General features: G+C 39.9%; 1 protein-coding gene across 1 annotated transcript in view; it reads left to right on the top strand.

Moving 5' to 3' along the window:
• The window catches only part of SLC39A6 (solute carrier family 39 member 6), a 28,301-nt gene extending 10,050 nt beyond the window's left edge, over nucleotides 1-18,251 (top strand). Inside the window, exons 5-10 of the mRNA XM_037893402.2 lie at nucleotides 1,166-1,378; nucleotides 2,408-2,474; nucleotides 5,248-5,625; nucleotides 12,762-12,842; nucleotides 14,529-14,719; nucleotides 15,893-18,251. Coding sequence (XP_037749330.1) covers nucleotides 1,166-1,378; nucleotides 2,408-2,474; nucleotides 5,248-5,625; nucleotides 12,762-12,842; nucleotides 14,529-14,719; nucleotides 15,893-16,045 — 1,083 coding nt within the window. The 3' untranslated portion in view covers nucleotides 16,046-18,251. The remainder of the gene's footprint in view (nucleotides 1-1,165; nucleotides 1,379-2,407; nucleotides 2,475-5,247; nucleotides 5,626-12,761; nucleotides 12,843-14,528; nucleotides 14,720-15,892) is intronic.
• Nucleotides 18,252-19,482: the final 1,231 nt, after the last annotated feature.

Below are 19,482 nucleotides of genomic sequence, written 5' to 3'. Positions count from 1 at the left end.
ACTATACAACTGAGAGTGAAAATGAGTAAATTTATCATTGTTATCAAATTTTTTCCCTTATGATTTTGTCTTGTTCAAATAGGTGTCATTTTATTCTCTCTGCATGCCCTCCACTCCCCTGCCCCCCCCCCCAAAAAAAAAACAAAAAAAAATGCAAAATAACTTTCACAGTCATATCAAGACTATTTTGGGAGTAGAGTTGACTTGTTTAACTGCTGCCCTAGATCCAACATACCTGGCAAAAAAATGGGAAAGGGAATAGTTTGATTTTTAGTGCTAAACAGTCATCTTTTTAGAGCACTTATAATGCAATACCTAGATTTTTGTTTTCCCGGGTATTAAAATTCAGTCTCCATAATGGTGCTTCTGTCAGATGGTTTATTCATTATACACCCTTGGATTCACCTTAACACTAACCTGCCTGAGTTGGGGGATCTTTTTTAGCTAGCAGATTATTTTGATCCTTTCTGCTCTATTTAACCAGCCATTTATTTATTGTCATAGGAAGTGAACGCCGTTTACTGTTTCAAAACATAAATTTAATCAACGTGTACATTAAACAAAATTACTGCTGCTGCCACCTCAAAAATATATTGGCAGCAGAATTTTCAGGAATAAGACAAACTCATGCAAAAGTTAAGCAGAAGTCCTTCTCTCCTGCTCTGAAAGCTGCCCAACTCTGGTTCAAGTAGCCTCCCAGTGAGGGAGAGCCCCAGAGGTGGGGTCCTCTGAGATCAGGCAAAGGCTTGGGTCACTATTGTGTGGTCCGTATTAGAAAGGAATGTTCCTACCTTCTTTGTCAGCTATAGATGAGGCAGTAAAAATGGTGGTCTGGGCCACCACTACTAGCTGAGGATTTAGCAAGAGCATCCTAATGTTGCAAACCATTCTAATGAAAGGTGCATATACACACTTGGTAGAGGGTGATGGCTGGGTCTACATGTACTCTTTAAATATTTCCCTTTACCCACAAACATCACAGCCATTTAATCCATTTTGAGTTGTTTTCATTTATAGTTCTTTCTCACATTAAGAAAGTAATAAGATTCGTCTCTGGAATCAATAAAAATGAGCCACAGAGCACCTTTCAGTTTTTTCTTCTGTTGTACTGAAATTTGTTCTGAATTAGTGGAACTTGAATGTTTTTCTTTTGAATTTCCCTTAGTCTCATGGAAATCATCACCATCACCACGAGAAACTTTTACTTGAACAAAATAAAGATGCCCTGTTCAAGCATCTTGTCTTTCAAAGTGTAGAAGAAACTGCTTATTTGGATTCCACATGGAAAGGACTGACAGCCCTTGGAGGCCTGTATTTCATGTTTCTAGCTGAGCATTTGATCACTTTAATTAAGCAGTTTAAAGACAAGAAGAAAAAGGTAGGGAAATTACATTTTTGAAGCCTCATTGCACTATGTAATAGTCGTGTCTGTGGATATTAAAATTAGTCTTTTGTAGAGAGCAGCTTGTTGATTAGATTTGGTAGCTAATGAGGAATGTGCTCACAACTCAATCTTTGCTTATAAGTCTATAGTACTATACTTTGGGTGATCCTAACCATCTTTCCTCCTTCGGAGTAGACGTGTATTTATATTCCTAAAAAGAATTCTGTTAACTGTTTTCTTGCACAAGCAGATAATTCAGTCTGCATCTTTCAGTTGTTTACCTTGAAGTTACAGTGAAAGACCTGATTTACAGTGAGTGCCATCTTAAAACAACAAAAACCACACCATTCTCCTCCTCCCTCCAGAAATCCCAGTGGTTACTATATTGGGATTGTTATGGTAGTCCTTACACTTACATCGTTGGTGTTATTCCTATTCTAACTACTGTGGGTATAAATGTTATTTTACAAAATGGTGCTCACTGTAGCAAGCTGCATAGTGTAAAAATAGGTAAGAAATACTCATGAGGTTGGCAGGATCAGTCTCCATAACTACAGCTAAAGTTCTTTGCTCTTTGCAAGGTACCTCTGGGCAAATAGTTCCCAGGCAGAGCAGATGCTTGGTTTTCATCATGTTTTAATGAGACATTTGTTTAAAATTTGACTATGCGTTAAACACTACAATAGGGAAAAAATTGGCATTTTGTGAGGCTTTAGAGGTGTTTCAAGTATAAAGTGGAACTATAGTTACTGTGTAATTCTGTATAAATCCTTATGCCTGCTCATTGTGACTTTTTTTTTTTCCCCTCTGTACCCTAGCTAATTCTTTGCTTTTTTACTCTGCTTCTTACTCTACTTCTGCTGACATTCTAGTCATCTTCCTGATTATGTATTCTTTGGATATCTCCATGCCATCCTCTTGATTTTCACGCTGCATAATTTTATAAATATACTGTGTATTGCTCATGTATATCCTGAAAAATAAGTAAAATATTTATAACTTCAATTTTTCTTTTGGAGTCAGAAAAAAAATGAAGATGGAGAAAGTAAGAAGTTTTCAACAAATGAAGAAAAATTAGATGCAGATTATCGTAAGTCTTAGTAATACTACTGCACAATTGTATCAATCAAAAGGGTAAAGAATCTTTTCTATGCTATTGAAGGCTCATTGATCCTTTCACTTACTGTTGACTGGATCACTGTGTAGCTAGGTTAATTAAATCTTTCCTGAAACAAAATCTTGATACACGTTGGTATGCAGAGGATTGACCCTAAGTAAGTTGATTTTTAACCATTTTTTAATGTTGATAGGGGTTCGAAGTAGTCCATGTGTTTTCTGAATTTTTAAGCTTCTACTCTTATGATACAGGATTGAGCACTGGAAATCAAAACTGTTCTGTTTAAGCCCTTCTGTCTACAGAAGTTCAAGATGCTTATGCATCTACCAATTTCTAGACTAATAGTACCTGTAACTCTATGGAGGAAGGATTTTTAAGAGTCCCTGTATCAAATCTGATATCAAAACGTAAGCACTCAAGCTTACATATTTCAAATGCCTGAGGACTTGATTTTCAGAAGGGCTGAGCACCCACAATTCTAGATGAAGTTAATTGGGGAGAGGGAAGCTGCAGGTATTCAGCATTTCTCAAAATCAGACCATTAATGAAAACACCTTAAAAATTTCATGGAACAAGAGTGCCACCAAACGTCCAGATCTTCTGGTACAAGTTTACAATAAAACATTGAGCTTTTTGATTTTTATAGGCTGATTTCAGTACTGTGTGTGCTCGGCTACTGAAATATCCACTATGATAAGCACTTGGATTGTAAGGTAGGTGTAAACAGGGCATGTGTGTGTGTGTGATATATTAACATTAAGTAATCTCATTCTGGGTTTTAAATTATAATGTGCTCAAAATACCTCATTCTCAGCAAGAGTGAGATTAAAGCAATTCTGAGGTGAAAATATAATTACAAAATGTCTTGCATATTAGTGTGATATTTGCTGGAGCGGAGTTCATGTCAAAAATTTGTCCAAGTACAGCAGTGTTCTGTCTGCGAACAAATATACACATCCTTGGTGAAAGCCCACTGAAGTTGGTGGATTGAAAGCATAGATGAAGTTGACTTATGCCCCTTTGCCTCACTCCTTTAAACCCTGGACTTCATATTCTCCAGTTACCCCATTAGAGGTTTTAAGATGTGCCCTTATATGCCTCTGTTACTTCCTCTGTGGACTTCCTCTCTCTCCTCTTGATCCTATTGCAAGGCTGAATCATATACTCAATTGAAAAAAAATAAATGGGGATTTGGGTTTATTTCTGTTTCTATGTTCAAGGTTAGAAGGGTTACTTTCACTTTTACCGCTTTAACTCGTTTTTCAGACTCTTGAGCAAAACACCATCTCAGAAGCATTTCTTGGAATCAAAATGTGTGAACTGCTCCACCGAGTAGAACAGTACCAAAATAGTCAGTTTAAAAAAGGAACTTTGTTAAGTTTGCAGGGACCCCAAATCACATGGGTGTATCTCCTGCAATCATATTATATGGAGACAGCACTTTTTATCTGTAGTTAACAGGAGATAATTTATCATGCCAGAAACATCATCTCTGGCTTCTTTTAATTGTATTTTTTTCTCCAATTTTCTGTCTCTTGTTTTTTAAGCACCTCAAGCATCTAACACTGACCAGAACTACCAGAATACTAATATTATCTATTTGATTTGACAGAACTCCAGACTCTCCTGAAAATACATAAAAGCTCATATGTTGGCTTAGTGTTGCATGCCATACATGATCCTGTAGCCTCAAACAGAACTCTTCTATATCTGATTGTCTGCATAGGTATCTCAGTGGAATTTGGTTTTACTGATCCCCATTTGTAGTTTTCATGTGGCTATATGGAGCATATCTTATTTTGCAGAAACCAGTTCCCATTGGTGCTGAGGTCAATGGGGTTTTTATTTCAGGATTATATTGCAAATTACATTTTTTGTTTTTTGTTTTGTGTTTTTCCCCCAAAGACACAAGAATTGTCTTCTTTCAGTGTCACTCACTGCAGGTAAAGAAGTTAACTGAAGTGCCAGTTAGAGCCAATTCTTAACTTAACTGACCTATCTTGACATTAAATGTTTAATACAACTTGCTATGTCCTTCTGTATTACATACTTTCCTTCTGTGCATATGTCTGACTATTTTTTGGAAGTTCAGACTTCCGGATTTTTATGTAGTGATCAATTACATCTATATCATCACAAAGTGTCAGAATTGATCCTTATAATATAACTTCTCTGATTTTGGTGGCTTATAATTCAGCCTAAAATTCATTAAAAGTACACACAATGTGATTACAGACTTTTTTTAATTTTCAAAACAATTGGGCTACAAGTCAAATAGTGCAAGTTTAAAAAGTAAAAACTGTACACATTTGTGCCTAAGAAAAATAGTTCAAAAACTAGCAAATGATTTAATATGTAATATGGTATAATCTATTGTTGCTATAAAAATAATATATTTTATCAGCTGAAAGAAGTTAGATCACCACAGTATAACTTGTGAAGATTTTGTTTTTTGGAAATGAGTCTTTAGAGATGAGTTAGGAGTTAAGACCCAAGACTCTTTTTTTATATATAATTTTGTAACATTTCTGTAGAATTTCATGGTGAGTTTAGGGAAATTTGAGATGATACTTAAAAGGAAACTATTGTGGAAAGTCATTCAAAATATTGCCATACTTAGTCACAGTGGAAGAAGGTGTCCGTCTCAATTCTGAATTTATTTGCTTTTCTCTTATTGTAACGTAACATTGTATGTGGTTATTTTTATGTACAGTTATGTAGTCTTATTTATTTTATTATTTACAAGGGCCTGAAGGTTACTTAGGGACAGAGTCACAAGATCCATCACACTTCATTTCTCAGCAACCTGTGGTACAAGAAGAAGAAGAAGTCATGATAGCTCATTCCCATCAAGAGGAAACAGACAATGAATATGTATCCAGGGGGTGTAGAAACAAATGCCATTCTCATTTACATGACACTCTTGGACAGTCAGATCATCTGAGTCACCATCATCATGACTACCATCATATTCTGCATCACCATCATACCCAGAATCATCATCCGCACAGCCACAGTCAGCGCTACTCACGCGAAGAGCTGAAGGATGCTGGGATAGCTACTCTAGCCTGGATGGTGATTATGGGTGATGGACTACACAACTTCAGTGATGGCTTAGCAATCGGTAAGTGTTTATACAATACTTTTGCCTTCTCATGTAATAACAGCAAGGTAAAATTGTTCCTCTGCTGCCACTTAACTTCTAGCGAGAGGATATCAGATAAGAGTCTTGCCATAATAAATTAGCCAGTGATCTGCTAGTGGGTTTTGAATTGATCAGTCAAGGTTACAGATTGGAAACCTGGATAGCTAGTGCGAAACAGTAAACCATAACTTATTTGTTGCAACTGAGAAAGGTATAAGGATAATGACCAGATAACAGAAAAGACATTTCTTAAAGAAACAGACAATGGGAAGTTATAAATATTGCTTTAATTATTTTACACCCAAAAGATCAGACCAAGATTTTCAAAACTAGGAGCCTAAAGATAGGCACCTAAATTCATGATTTAGTTACTTAAGTAGTTGGCCTCACGTTTCAAAAGTGCTGGGCACCCAGCAGCATCCACTGATTTCAGGCTTGATGTTAATTCTCCCTATGCTGTGTTCATAAAAATAGGTGATCCCATGTCTTCACTCCTATACCCTGTCTATGTAGTCTCCAGTTTTCATTTTAATCAGGTCATCGTCTTTCATATTTTTCCTCAAGCTTCATTGACCTTCACCAATGTCAGGATTCATACTTTAAATGTCCAGAGCCCCTAAGGAAGGGGTTCCTAAACTTTTTGACTGAATGTTTAGTGTATATCCTGTGACTTCTTTCTTTTTCTTTTTTTTTTTTTTTTTAAACCATAGCTTGTCTAAAGGTATAACAGTATCTCCTCTTCCTGCATGGTTTGTTCGTGTACCTATTCCTTCTCTCATGCATGTTTTATTCCTTCAGTTCTGTGATACTGGAATGCTATAGCTTCTTTGGAAAGATTTAATGAGCTATTCACAAAAGCCATATATGCAGCACGGCATTTTGGGCATTAGACAAGTGAGATCAGGTTGGCTGTCCCCTACCTTTCTCTAGCAAGATGGATAATGAGAATTCTGGATGTAAAGTAAGATGGTGATGGGAGGGAAATTTTTTTTTTTTTTTAAATGAGCAGTCAACACCAACAAGTCAAGATCACGAAAGGCTAACAGTTTTCTAGATGTGCTCATTGCTCTACAGATGTTGGGTTCATTTTTAATGTAGGGTCAGTTGCAACAATGCACTGTAGTCAGTTCAAGGACAGTAGCTTTACTATAAATCACATTGCAGAGCTGAATTCCTTTTTCTTGTTTGCATGAGGAAGGGTTACAATAAGTGATAGTGTATAAGTATTTCTTTGGACTTCAGAATAATGATGTGAACAAACATAGATTCTGTATCCAATTCATAATATAATGTGACGAGAGCTTCTGATATAACCTTTTTTTAAAATAAAAATTGGACCATCGAATCTAAATTTTCCAGCTTATCAGTAGTGAAAACGTGGTAGGAAAAATAAGAGGATTTGCATGTAATAAAAGCCAAGAAGAATCAATTTTCCTAAGTATATGTGAGAGAGATTTGGGAAAGGATGGATTTGGTGGACTTGAAGTAAAATACAAGGGAAGGCTAATATAGTCTGTAACAAATGAGACCAGCCAATTTAGTAAGGCCTCATTAACTGATTCATCTAGACCAGAGGTGGGCAAACTGCGGTCCACGGGTAACATCCGGCCCGCGGGCCCCTCCTGCCCAGCCTTTGAGCTCCCGGCCGGAGAGGCTAGCCCCCAGCCCCTCCCCTGCTGTCCGCCCTTCCCCACAGCCTCAGCTTGCCGTACCGCCAGAGCTCTGGGCAGTGGGACTGCGAGCTCCTGCCCTGCTGCTCTAGACTGTGCGGTTTGACTGTGTGATTGGCTTTGGTTGGGCGGCGCGGCTGCCAGTCCTGGTGCTCTGAGTGGCATGGTAAGGGAGCAGGGGGGTTGGATAAGGGCAGGGGCTCCCGGAGGCAATCAGGGGACAGGGAGCAGGGGGGCAGTTGGATGGGGTGGAGGTTCAGGGGGGTGGGGGGAATGGTCAGGGGATGGGGAATGGGGGGTTGGATAGGTGTCGGAGTCCTGCGGGGCCTGTCAGGGGCAGGGGTGTGGATAGAGGTGCGGGCAGTCAGGGAGCAGGGGGGTTAGATAGTGGGTGGGGTCCCAGGGCACGGTTAGCGGGTGGAGGTCCCGGGAGGGAACGATCAGGGGACAAGGAGCAGAAGGGGTTGGATGGGTTGGCGGTTCTGAGGGGGGCGGATAGGGGGCGGGGGGCAGGCTGTTTGGGGAGGCACAGCCTTCCCTACGCGGCCCTCCATACAGTTTTGGACCCACGATGTGGCCCTCGGGCCAAAAAGTTTGCCCACCCCTGATCTAGACTACTAGAAAGATGGATTTCTTCCCTTTGGTCTGTCTAAAATTTCATATTATGGGACAGCCCAACCTGCCTATCTTATGGGGAGGGAAAATCCTGGAACCATTAGGAAAAAAGATTCCTGGTATTTGAATGAAAAAATATTAATTTAGTTTTGGTTGCGGGAAAATATTAGGCTAAAATAAACCTTCTCATTTGCAGTAAATGAGTTCTTCTCAGATTCATAATGATTCCTTACTGTATTCCAGCATGTATTTATTTCGTTTTCGTGGGCCGGTTTTATTTATTGAGATGGGATAAGACTCGAAGGTACTAAGGTATACTAGAATTCTGGTATTACTGTTACAATATTAAATATAATAAAGGGACAAGTTCCTGCCACCATCACTATAAAAAAAACAAACAAACAAAAAACCCTCTTCTGTTTGTGCTCTTAATAAATGGTTAAAATGTAGAACATCTTAAAATTATAGATAAACCTTTATTGTAACAAGCGCCCTTATTTTTCATTTATTTTAGTCTTTTAAAGGAAAATCCCTTTAGTCATATCTTAAACTATACTAAATTCCCTTGTTTTAGGGAGGCCATTTTAGGTAGTAGCTCCTTGAGTTAAAGTCTAATCTCTTTTGTTAAAGAAGCAAAAAGACAAACATACGTGAAGGCAAAGAGAATAAAACAGTGAAAGATAGGAAAATGCTGCTTCTGTCTCACTAAAGCTTGTAGTTTTAGTTGCTGAGTAATCCCAGGCAAATCACACAGTATACAGTCTTATTAGCCAATTGAGAACCTGGCAAAGTCATTCGGGCTCAAGAAGGCAAAAAGACAGAAGCCTACAATTAGAGAAATGAGGTGATGGGAAGGAAGGGAAACTTACCCTGTGGAGGCTGTAATAGTAGGACTCCTAGGTTTACGTTCCAGGAGTTGCTGAGGACACAGCCATGGCGACAGTGATATCTTCTATCTCTCTTCTCATCTCCTAATCAGGACATCTTTCAGGATTAGGAATAGAGGCCCAATGGAGTGATATAAATCACTCTTTCCCATTAGGTTGTGATACCCATGGTGGTGAAGCTTGTTGGCCTTCCCTGTCGCATGTACACTCATTGTCCAACATTTTCTCTGACCGCAAGTTTAAGCTAATTACAGAGTAATGTTCAGAAAAACAGTGTCCGAAAAGAGTGATAACTTTGGCATGTCATAATCATCCAGTCAAGGAGGGTGGTTACTCATTAGGCCTTTATGTAGCTACGCCCCAGCAATAATGCCAGAGTTGTCAGCTGCTCTATAGACATTACATGACAAAGCCCTGGCTGGGATTATTTAGTTGGGGTTGGTCCTGCTTTGAGCAGGGGGTTGGACTAGATGACCCTCTTCCAACCCTGTCTTCTATGATTCTTCTATGTGACTGATGGACTGTATGGTGTAGTGCCTCCTGCTGTCAGTGGGACTTCAGGTTGAAACATCTCCAGTCCCACCCTGCAGAGTGCCATACGCTTCCATAGACTGCAGACAGCAGGAGAGGAGATAGCAGGATTCTGTGCAGCTAACTCAAGTTTGTCTGACAGAGGAAGCATGTAGCTCACAACTGTCAGCTTAATGTTCCACCAGTTCACTTTGCAACAACTTAAGAAGATGGTAAATGAGCCAGTGAAGTCCGGAAACTGCTCTCACACTCCTACACAGCTATTTCTGCTCCTGTTTCTCCAGGGCCAGTAATAAGTGAGGGAAGCTTCTGAGCTTGAGTTGCTTTTGAGCCTCTTGGTGATGTGTGTCTGGTCAGAGGGAGAAGGGGCCTGTAGTGCTGTGTGAGAGAGGGTTCAGACTTGAGGGGATGGTTTTGAGTTGTGAAGAGGTGAGGTGGCCATTCCTGAGTTGTTGGAAGTTCAGTTGTGGGGACTGGTGAGAGTTTAGGGAGGTCCTCAGTTGGGTGGGGAGAGTAGAATTGGGCTGGGTTTGAAGGGTTGAGTGTGGGGTCGGGAGGGAATCAGTTGGCGAATGAGGGTGTGGGTGAATGCTGCAAGGAGAGTTGGGGAAGAGTAAGTAAAAGCTAGAATGCAGGGGAAGAGTCTAAAGGTAGGGAGCATAGTAAAGGGATGACAGAGGGAGCCCCTCCTTATTCTAGACAAGAAAGTGTCCTAGTCTGAAAAGGGAATGGGTGCCCTCTTTTGTCCCGCTCACTTCTCCACTAGCCACCCCCTCACCCCTATATCTCCTATCAAAATGCTTCCTTGAGATGACCACATGCATTCTTCCAGGTTTCAGAGTAGCAACCGTGTTAGTCTGTATCCGCAAAAAAAAAAGGAGTACTTGTGGCACCTTAGAGACTAACAAATTTTATTTGAGCATAATCTTTTGTGAGCTTTTCTGTCGCTCACGAAAGCTTATGCTCAAATAAATTGGTTAGTCTCTAAGGTGCCACAAGTACTCCTTTGCTTTTTGCATTCTTCTAGTTTTCCACTTTGAAAAACATAATCACCCTGGCAGAAGCTGGGCCACAGGCAGTTTGCTACCACCAGCCCTCCACCCCCACACACTTATTTTCAGCACCAGTCACCACTGCAATAAAAACTAATATCCATTGGTTCCACGTATGAACCTCTCCCATCTTAACATCTTGGTTTTTTAGAGACAAGATAGGTGAGGTAATGTCTTTTATTGGACCAACTTCTGTTGTTGACAGACAAGCTTTCGAGCTTACACAGAGCTGCTCTTCAGGTCTGGGAAAGGTCTTTGTTTGTTGTTAATAGAATTATACAGCCTTACCGGAAGCCTTGAAAATCCCTAATCAGATTTTAGGACCTGGTGTCTGCCTTTTCAGCTCCATTCATATGTATGTTCATAAATTTTATATAACAGTTAGGGGTCAATATTGCCTTTGTGTTATCTTTCATCCACTTAAGACTTTAATAAACCATGGTACAGGCCTTGACAAAAGACATTATGCAAATAGAGCTTTGAATATATCCCGGGCTTCTCCTTCAAAAATTGATAAAATACACTCTGTATAAACTATTTCTTGCAAGTAGCAGGAGATGAACCACAAAATGTTAAGCTAAGACGTGTCTAAGAATTCAAATTCTTTGGTGTTTATTTGAGCCTTTGATCCGGAAACAGCTTTCTTGTGATATTTCAAGTATTTCTTGATACACAGCAGGGTTGACACAACCACAAGAATAACCTCTCACTATTTCAGTGCTAGATTTATTCAGGACAAAATTTTGTGAAATTGAGCAATATATACTCCTGGGGGAATTCTGCGCCATGATGTGTGTGCAGAGTTCATGTTCCCCGCAGATTTCTTTGCTTCCCTGCAGAAAAATGGTAAATCACTGCAGGGCTGGGGACACCCCAGCCAGTGGCTTCTACCTTGAGCCAGGATTAGCTGCTAGTCCTGGCTGGGCTGGAGGCAGGAGAGGATGGGACTGGGACTTCCCCTTGCAGGCTGGGGCTGTGTCAGACTTACCCCGAGAAATCTCCCCCAGCTGCAGGAAGCTCAGCATCCTTTCCTGCTTCCTGCCCCCATCACTCAGCTGTGAGGGGAGAGGTCACTGTATGGGAAGCTGTTCCCCCATTCACCCAACCCCTGTGCATCGGTATCTCCCATACCCAGACACCCCCTTCCAAGCCTCACCCGCTACATCTAGAACCCCCCAGCTCTCCATACCCAAACCTCACCCCATTGAACCTCAACCTGTCCATCTGGAACCCCACCCCTGCACTCATACCACTCCCCACTGAACTCTTTGCACTCAAGCCCTACCCCCCGCACCTCTTGAGCTCCAACATCCAGACTCCCATGCTACTGACTCCCAATTAGCTGCACCCAGACCCCCACCCCTCCAGCACTCGGACCCCCCTGCTGAGACCCCGACACCCAAACCCTTCTCGTGAGCCCCAACCACTTTCACCTGGAAGCCCCGGCAGAGTCCCATTGTCCCTGCACCTGGAACCTCTCCCCTCCCCCTCTCCAACAAGCCTCTGTGCATCCAGATCCCCCCACACCTAGGGGACATCCCCCCCCCCCCCCCCCCCCCCCCCGAGCTGCCTGCACCCAGATTGTCCCACGCAGAATCCTCTCACCCCACACCTGGAGCCTACACCCCCCCTCCCCCCCGAGCCCCTTCACACTTGGATCCTGCCTGGTTGAGTCTGCCTGCCCTATACCCGGTGCAGAGCGGCAGGGCCCCAGGGTGTTACTGGGGCAGGCTCAGGCCTTGTGCTGTGTCAGGGTTGGGTGCAGCCTCACCACTGAGTCTGTGTCCCTGGGGTGGGGAGGCTGCAGGGTGGTCTCCCACCTTCATGCAACCAGTGGCCTGTGCTCCTCACTGCCATGCTGGAGCCTCTGCATTTATTGATTGACAAATAAAACTTGCAGAATTTTAAAATACTGTGCGTAGAATTTTTAAATTTGTTGGTGCAGAATGCTGTCAGGAGTAAATATAGAACTGGCTAGTAAAAATCACACTTTTTTAATCTACAGCAGCTTGAGTAAAGCATAGGGTGAAGTTGGTCGATGAAGCACCAATCCTCTGCTTTTTTTGTTTTGGCATTTGAGACCAATGGTAGGTTTTTGCTTTTTAAGAAAAAGTGCTATAAGAGATGGGCTTGAAACAGAAATTACAAGGTTAAATTATTTTGTTATACTGGTTTGACTAGATGATGATTGTCCCTTCTGGCTTTAAAATCTGACACACAAACACTTTCACTTTTCTTTGGAGTTCGGCTGTTTGGCCATTTCTGCCCTAGTCAGATATGAACACATACAGCAATGTTTCCAAGCTTGATTTTTTTCGACTGTAACATTTTGGGGGTTTTTTTTTTTTGTCTTTTCACAGGCGCAGCCTTTACTGAAGGTTTATCTAGTGGATTAAGTACTTCTGTGGCTGTATTTTGCCATGAATTACCCCATGAGTTAGGTAAGACAGCACGATATTTTAGTAAAGGATAGCTTGCTAGGAATTTGGGAGACATTAAAGGATAATGCTTTATTTTATCAATGTTTTATTGCATAGCAAACATTTTTCTGAAGTCTTAGGAGGAAATAATTCTAACCAGGATCAGAAGTGTTCACTCAGTTTACAGCTGTTTTTTAAACAGATTATAAAATTCATGAATAGATTTACTATTTAGAATTATTTGCAAATCTCAGAAGTTAAGTTTTTGTTGATCAGATCACTAAGTTTGCAGATATTCAACATGTATTATGTTTAATTACGTGGCATTATTTCTGTTCCTTAATTTGTGTGACTTATGTGTAACTTGTGAATCTTGCAACTGAATATGCAATTTGCAATTGGTTTCTGTCAAATACCTGCTTAACTTGATTTTTGTGTGTGTGCACAGAGGACAATATGGAAGTGCTTGAATATTTACTGAAAGGGTACTTAGGTCACAAATATCAAATCAAAATTCACTTTCAAGTTTGAACAAACATTGGTGGATTGCTTTTTCCACTATTATTCAGCTCAAGTTCAGATCTTGCAAAAGATTCCCATCCAAAGTCTAACTTGGGGATGTTGTTTGGAACTCTACATCTTGAGTCTTTCTAGTCAGATTGGATTAATCTGTTTGTGTCTTCCACATAAGAATTTACATACTACGAGGTTATAGGTTTGGGGCCTGGTATCTGTCACAGAGAAGTCATTAGGAATTGGATTGAGCACTTAATCTTTTTTATCTCAGTAGAATGAAGCTTGTTTTGTTTACTGAACTAATGGAGGCTGCCCATTGCTTAGAATGTTTCTGTGGATGATTTTAAAAAGGAATCTCATCAAGCCTGTCTTGGCTGGAAATTTGCCTTGACATAGGATTTTACAGGTTGTGGTATAAAATGGTGGGTTTACATAGAGATTAGCAGGTGAGTCGCATCCCCCAGAGAGAAATGGTTTGCAAACATATATATATATATATATGTGTGTGTGTGTGTGTAATAGGTAAACACTACAAAACATGGCAATTTCCTTTACAGTGAGTTTGAAATGGCACAGGGATATTTCCCTACTCCTACCCATTTCAGATTAGCACTGCTGTTAATCATTCTAGTGAAACTGAGATACGTGAGGTCACTTTTATAGAAATTAGTAAAGAAATTCTTAAGCAATGACTGGGCTAGAGTATAAAGTATTTAGAAAAGTCACTGGATAACTGGTAGAACCATGATGAGAACACATCACATAGCAATTTTTTTTCAAAATCCATTAAAGCCAGTTTGTGGAAAAAATACTTTATACAGTGTTCACTGAGGTTGAATACTGTGGAATACTTCGGTTAAAATGATATACATTATTAAATCAGGTAAGTCCGACAGTATGCATTTTCCAGAATATTAAAAATAAACTAAAAATGTGATCTTGTTCAGGACTAAATTTTCATACTATAGATCGTGGCTATGAAGCAGTTTTCACATGTTCACTCATTGACTGACCTATTTCCCCATAAATGAACAACTTATTTTCTGGACGAAAACTTTGAAGAAAGCCAATAACGGGCACTAAAATAGTTCCATATATTCTTTCTAGGTGGTGAAAATAAATGTTACTGCGCATGTTACAGTAGTTACATGAGTGGGTGAAAGATACTTTTTTTTTTTTTTCCTGCTATAGGAGATTTTGCTGTACTTCTAAAAGCTGGCATGACAGTCAAACAAGCTGTTCTTTATAATGCTCTATCAGCTATGCTAGCATATCTTGGAATGGCAACTGGGATTCTTATTGGTCACTATGCTGACAATGTTTCAATGTGGATATTTGCACTTACTGCTGGCTTGTTCATGTATGTGGCTCTTGTTGATATGGTAAGTATGTATCTAGAACTACTTGCTGTTTACATAACTGAGATTCAGAATCAATACCAAAATCAGTTTGTCATAAAATAGGAAGTGGGTTTCTTTCCTCTTAGAAAACATTGACCACATGTATTAAACGTTTCTTAACCTAAAGACTGACACCATTTAATTTGTTCTTAAGGAAGCTTTTCAACACAATTATGGAACACACACAAGTAAATAGACATTAAATTATTGTGAATAGTGTAATGTGTTGGAAGTTCCTATTCAAATAATTGAAATTTTATGCCAAATTGGAATATTACTAGAATTTTTTTTCTGCTTAAAGCAAAATTCTCTGGGAATCCACATAACCACATTGTAAAGAATCTTTAGGCACCTGAATGGTGTTGCTTAATTGAGTAAAATTGTTCAGGTTCTGGATTTGTTCTGTATAGGAGATATTGGTGGAATGGAACATTAAAGGACAATGGTCTCTGGCAGTAAGTATTGAGGCAAAAACATGAGACATTTAAAAAAAAATAACAGTGAGGGGAGGTAGAGATGTTTGTTTTCAGTGAGACATTCCCCCTATGTCAGCCTGTTTGTTACTTTTTAATACCAGTTTATTAGTGATGAAGATGCTGTGGCTGGTGTATTGGATAATGGTGCAATGGCCTGGTTGTACACTATTGGCATGATCCTGAGACATGCTGCACACTTGCAGTAAATCTTCAGCACTTCTCTGGATTAAACTGGGACAGTACAAGACTGAAAATTATTCTAATAGGCAGAAATAATGTACAAACTTGTTCTTGTTTCTAGAACTATATTGTTTATGAAAATCAGATTATATTCTTATTTTTAATTTGTAAATAAGTCATCTATGCACCAATAATATAATTGGAAGGCATTCATTTCATTTGTTATCATTCCTGAAAATAGATGGTGCTGATTAGACCTGTGCAACATCATCACGTTCCAGGTTATGATGAGCTGTTTGGAGGCAGACTCTGATATCCTTACACCTGAGGACTAGCACTTTACGCCACATGTGGTGTCACTGAAGTCAGTGGGACTGCTCAAGGAGGAAGGGACTACTCCACCTGAGTGAGGGGGACAGAATCTGGCCCTTAGTCAACAAGTCAGAATGAGGGATACTATTTATTTTGAAGATGGTAATATTATTATTTTTTTATTTAGGTGCCTGAAATGCTGCACAATGATGCTAGTGATCACGGATGTAGCCGTTGGGGATATTTCCTGTTACAGAATGCTGGAATCCTGTTAGGTTTTGGGATTATGCTGCTTATCTCTGTGTTTGAACATAAAATTGTGTTCAGCATAAACCTATAATTTTGGTTATCTGATGTTGAATTGAAGCTTATAGTAGACATGGTTCTGCTTTTTCTATTAGCTACTGTAAATGAGCTCTAGGCTTTATAGGCTAGGCATTTTTTTATTGATGTATCTTTTTTTCCAGAAGTATAACTGAATGGTATGAACTGTTTACACATAATGCTCAGTATTGTATAAGGTACTATAGATAACTGCGCTAGTTAGACTGCTGCACTGTTACACATGGCAAAAGTGCCAAATCCATAAAGGAGTATCATTTTTTTTTACAATTTTTATTTTAAAGTACTGTTCTCTGATTCATTTACTGCATGTAATAATTGTGAGATATTAGTATCTTGTACTTTTACCTAAATGGTGCTTGCCTGTATAAACAAGTGAAATGGCCATTCTAGTATGTAATGCAAAATATGTCCACTTTTTCTATTTCAAGAAACAGTGAATACTCTTAACATGTAGGCAGAGTGAGTATTGTAAAACAAAATATTTGAAGAGAGAAATGTAATAAATGGGATATAGCTATCAGCTATTACGGGAGTTACAAATCAGACACATGGCTTATCCAAAGTGTGCCCAAGTTGAGTCAAAATATGGAAATTTCATAACAAAGCTTGCTGCAGTAATGAAGGTGGAAGATATTGTGTATAATCTATGTACCAGAAAAATTACCAGAACAACAAGCTGAGGCAAAAGGAACAAGAAACATTAACACCTCTTTTTCGATAAATGGTGTATTTCATGTGGTGAGATGTGCTATCTTAATATTTGCAACTGTATAAAACCAAACAAAGAAACTGGGTGAAATCTTGGTTCGGTTGAAGTCAATGGCAAGGCCCCAGTGGCTTCAGTGTGGCCAGGATTTCACCTACAGAACTTACCTGAAAAATGCTGCTTCTGCTGCCCACGGTGTCTGATCTTGGCTTGGTGCATGTCCGCGGGGTGTCTCCCTTGTAAATATGAAAATGGTAGTACCCAGGGGAGATCTGTCAACATTTTGGGGCATCTTCTATACTGCTTGGCCATTTTGTTTATCTTAAATATTCTGAACTCTCTGACATAGCACTAAGAATCTCTCTGCATTTTTCATAAATGATGCAGCTCAGCATTTAAGCCCATATACTTTCATAAGCAAAGGCATCTAGAAAGAACAAAGTAATTCAAAAACTTAGGCTCAGCCAAACCATGAAATCATGCAGTCTTCTCACAGGTGCGCAGGAAATATGGGAGGGGTGTGTGTGTGCACGGAATAGGGGTGATAATTTGTAGATACCAGCCCTGCAGAAAGACTTTGCTAGATTTCTCTTCAGCTTTTTTCTCTTGTATTACAAGACCAGTAGCTGTTTTTTCCCTTTATCTGTTCAATGGGACCTGGAGAACTTGCATCTGCTCACTGCGGGCAGCATTCCATAGTACATACTGCTCAGTGCAGCTCCTGCCCTGCCTGCTTTGTCTATGCTGCCCACTCACTGGTGGTGGGGTTTTTTTGTGTAGTTGGAATGGGGATCCTATGTGGAGCTGGAGGGCATCCTCTGTAGTAGCTTTACCCCTCTGCGGGATCCCACTGTGTATTTCTCCATGGTTTTCCTTCTCTCCATGGTGGTGATTGCTCAGGGCCTTTCCATTTGAGCCGTGTGTTCCAGTTCCTTTTAGCTCATCAGGTTTACGCTTTAGACAAACTTTCTTACTAAACAGTTGTGTGGTGAACATTAACCCTTCCCTCAAATCTCACTAATGAACATGTTCACTAGCATGTGGTGGAAGAAAGGAAGGTTTGGTATAGTCTTAAATTCTATCATAATTACACCTGAATAATGGAGAAAGCTCCCATTGAGTACAAAAGTCTTTAGTAAGGATGATTGGATTAGTCGAAATACATTCACTTGACAAAACATTAGTATTCTCTGTTACCATTGTCTGTACATGCATGTGGTATTTGTGTTATATACTTGAAATGGAAATTCTGAACCTCATTATCCTTGATCTCAAAGGCAGCTTTCAGAAGCTTATCAAAGTAATAAAGTGGCTAACCACTTGGTTTAATTTGAAATTGTCTATTTAGTGTTGCTGGATAGAATGTAGGTTTTAAATGTGGAACCAGAACTTGCCACACTCCGAGGTTTCAGTATCTTCCCCGCAGCCCATTTGGACCTAAGTTATGTAATGCAACTTTACATGAATTAATGAGAATAAAAGGAGACGATTCTAATTGCTGGTGGTTAAATTTCTTTTGTATGAATTATACGCTCCAAAACAACCTAAAATAGCACTGATCTAAAATTCAGTTCATTCCTCACTCTGTTTTGAATTCTCAAAGAGCCACACATCAGTATTAGAGATACAAGGTGGCTGAAGTCACACCTTTTATTGAACCAATAAAAGATATTCCTTCACCCCCCTAGTCTCCCTAATTTCCTGGGACGAACACTGCTACAACAACCATACAATTCTATATGTTAATATTGACATCTCAGTAGCAATAGAATGTAAAAATAAGGACCAAACCTTGTGGGCTCACCATGGGTCAAAGTGCTGGTGAAATTAAGATTCCCCAGTACAAGGAATCTGAAGTGAGAGCAGCCGGAGGAACTGGTTCCTGGATTGGGAACTACTACATGGAAACATTTTTGTCCCCATTTTTCCACCTTGAGGCATTCCATCACTACAAGCAATTTCTGCAACAGCACCTAATTGAGAGAAAAAAAGATTCCCAACTGGGAATCTCCATTTGTTCTCCTTTCCTCTGAAGAAAAAAATCTCCCAGTTGTTGGCACCTTCTGCACTCCAAGGGCCACAAGGAGATTACAACCATCCCCTGTGGTCTCCCTTCCTTTACCAGGAGAGGAAAGGAGAGAGATGTACTCTCTCCAGCTCCATAGGTAGTGCCCCAAAATGTCTACTGATGAAATGTATTTAAATCTTCTAAAATCCAGGCTGCTGTATTAGAAATTTCAAAAATTTATGGGAAAAGCTCCTTCCTTGCCTCTTCCCATATTTTGTGTTTAACATCACTACACAATTTCCATCCTGAAACAAATAGGTGGGGAGACCAGTGATGTGCCCCTAACCAACTCAACCCACTCTGCATGGGCATACGTGTAGCATTTGGTTGGCTGGCTGGCTATGGCCCTCTATGGGTAAAAGAACTCCTTTGGGAAACATTTGTTTTGTCTCCATATTTTTCCCCTTGTTGCATTCCATTGCTACAGGCTGATGCAATGCTGCACCTTCACATTTAATATTAAAGTGATGACAATCACCAAAATAGATCCGCCCTTGATCTATTTGAACTCTTGGACTGAGCATTTTGAGGTAGCGCCACATGTTTGAAATAGGGCAATCAAGCAATTAAAGACAATCGCAATTAATCATGTGATTAATCACACTGTTAATAATAGAATACCATTTATTTAAATATTTTTGGATGTTTTCTGTATTAA

This window comes from Chelonia mydas, chromosome 2, assembly GCF_015237465.2.
Source record: "Chelonia mydas isolate rCheMyd1 chromosome 2, rCheMyd1.pri.v2, whole genome shotgun sequence".
NCBI classification, from domain to species: domain Eukaryota; kingdom Metazoa; phylum Chordata; order Testudines; family Cheloniidae; genus Chelonia; species Chelonia mydas.
This window is presented reverse-complemented; position numbering and strand designations above follow the sequence as displayed.